The 2524-nt window shown below is 51.8% G+C and overlaps 1 protein-coding gene across 1 annotated transcript; it reads left to right on the top strand.

The window, feature by feature from the left end:
• The first annotated feature begins 750 nt into the window (after positions 1-750).
• LOC105623649 (forkhead box protein P1-like) lies at positions 751-2169 on the top strand. Its single transcript, XM_012205029.1, has one exon. It carries the CDS (start codon positions 751-753, stop codon positions 2167-2169), a length of 1419 nt encoding a protein of 472 aa, XP_012060419.1.
• Positions 2170-2524: the final 355 nt, after the last annotated feature.

The raw sequence follows: 2524 nt of genomic DNA, 5'->3' as shown, positions 1-2524 counted from the left end.
CAGTTTCGTCTTATTAAAACTGAGAAGAAATAGAAGGGATTCGATGAATAACAATTTTCCTTCTGATTTAGTCGAAAAGAGTTTATTTCCGAAGTAATTTGAAAATAATGGAAATTACACGCTTCCTTGAATCACGGAAAATCCAGTCGACATTAAGATAATCAAATAATAATATGTCGATAGTAACGTAAAATGTAAATCTTTACAGAAATACTGAAAAAGAAAGTCATTCATTACTTGTTTTGATTATATTAAAAGTTCAACACTTTAGTGCTTAAATAACAAATGTAATAAATAAAAAAATTACTGTTTTTCAATAATAAATTAGTATTGGATTTCTAAAAGAGAAGAAAGTGGAGCAGATAGAATTTTTTACGTTCCTTAGAAAAATTGTTTTCTATAGATAATTTTAAAGTTTCTTTCCAGTCCCTAATTTCCATTTTCAAACCTGAATCCAATGATAGTTTGGTAACAAGCCTTTCAATCAACAATGATAGCCTTCCCTTCTAATTGACATGCACAACGATACGTAACCAGTCCTCTCTCTTTCTCTTTCTCTCTCTCTTTCTCTGACATATGTATTATCATCGTTTGGCACACCATACAAGTTTCGTCATTGCCACTAATAAACGCGACGCGTACGCGAGTTGACCTATGAATTAAAAATCCCACGCGCGGCGATATCTCCATCTCGCTCGATTAACTGATCAACCGACCCTTTTCATTCCAGATGTACTAAGAAGACAAATTATGGTGGCAGAGTTTGTCTCCCGCCAAAGTGGATCGCCCATCAATGGTGAGACCGCGTGTCTGAACAGCAACATGCCGGCCACGCACACAATGGCCCATAGTGGTGGTCACGGTGCGCCCCACGGCGGGCCCCACGACGTCCACGGACCCCTCACGGTGCCCCTTACGCATCCCGGCCATCACGGCGGACCTCCATCTGCGATTCAGCAGCAACATCAGCACCAACCGCAACAGCAAGGACCACCGCAGCAACAGCAGCAGCAGCCCCAACCGCATCATCACCACCACCACCAAGCCCAGCAGCCGCAACCGCAGCAGCAGCAGCAGCAACAGCAGCAGCAGCAGCAGCAGCAGCAGCAGCATCTTCATCATGATGCGGCGCAGGTAACGACGCATCCCGAAAACTTCCCGTCCAATTTCGACCTACGAAAGGAGCTATTCTCACAGCGTAAGCAGCGCGAGTTCATCCCCGACAACAAGAAGGATGACAGCTACTGGGACCGTCGCAGACGCAACAACGAGGCTGCCAAGCGGTCACGTGAGAAGCGCCGTTTCAACGACATGGTCCTGGAGCAGCGGGTGATGGAGCTCAGCAAGGAGAACCATATCCTCAAGGCGCAGTTGGAGGCGATACGCGACAAGTTCGGCATCTGCGGTGAGTCCGTCATCAGCACCGAGCACGTGTTGGCCGCGCTGCCCACGGAGCCGACGATCAGCGTGAAGCGTGCGAAGATACCTCCATCGGCGGCGCTTCTTTACGCGCGCACTCCCAGCCCGGTACACACGTCGGTGATCCATCAGCCAGTGAGCGGTGCCCGTTCGCCCAGATCGCCAGCCCAGCTCTACGTTCCCGAGACGACCGCTTATCCGGAGACCGAGAGCTTCCAATATCCATACTCGCACCCAGCGATGCACCACTTGGACACTACGAGCGCGCTGAACCTGTCGTCGCGCGGCCGCCGGGCGCAATCACCGTTCGAGCTGTCGTCCGGTAGCGGCGACGAGGCCGGTCCCCAGATGGTTGTAGGCTCTCAGAATAACCCGGCTGCCAACAACAGTCTGCCCCACAAACTCAGGCACAAGTCGCGCATCGGCGACAAAGACGCCGCGAGTGCTCTACTCGCGCTTCAGGGCATCAAGCAGGAACCTGGACCGCGAGCATCGCCACCTTGGGACGAGGGTTCCAGCGATGAGCGCGACTCCGGTATCTCGTTGGGCGCCGAGTGGACCGGTCCGACTGTCACCACGGTTTCGGAGAGCGATCGAGAGGTGAAGATGAAGTTGGACCGTCTCGCGTCCGAGGTCGCATCTCTGCAATCGATATTCCGTCTTGGTAAGCCCGTCGCAACAGGGCCTGCGGCCGCGGCGGCAGATGGCCTGGTGACGGGTCACTCCGCTGCCACAGTCAGCGGACCGTGAAGGACATGATTCCCCTTTTTCTGCGGGTCACTGCGAGTCCTCCTCCCCTGGCCGGATGCCGAGGTTCCTGGGAATTGGACGTGGATCCCGTCGTCTGGAGGATGCGTGGGAAGGATAACGGAGCCTTGGACCATCGAGTTTAATCACTGAGCCGGACATCGTGTTCGCAATCGAGCGTAAAGGATTCTATAAATTCACGCGATTATTTAAAGGATGAAGAGCGTGCGAAGTTAGCTTTCACGGTGCCGGTGCAACGGGAGCAGATCCGTAGCGGTCGCTTTGAAATAAAATAGAATATTCGCGAGTCTCTCGTGAATGATTTGCGATTACCGATCTCGCTATCTGATCTGCTCGT

This window comes from Atta cephalotes (assembly GCF_000143395.1).
Source record: "Atta cephalotes unplaced genomic scaffold scaffold00061, whole genome shotgun sequence".
NCBI classification, from domain to species: domain Eukaryota; kingdom Metazoa; phylum Arthropoda; class Insecta; order Hymenoptera; family Formicidae; genus Atta; species Atta cephalotes.
The sequence above is the reverse complement of the archived record's forward strand: the minus strand, read 5'-3'. Positions and strand labels throughout refer to the sequence as shown.

Coding starts and splice junctions, on each gene's coding strand:
- LOC105623649 (XM_012205029.1), top strand. CDS start 751: ATGGTGGCAGAGTTTGTCTCCCGCCAAAGTGGATCGCCCATCAATGGT.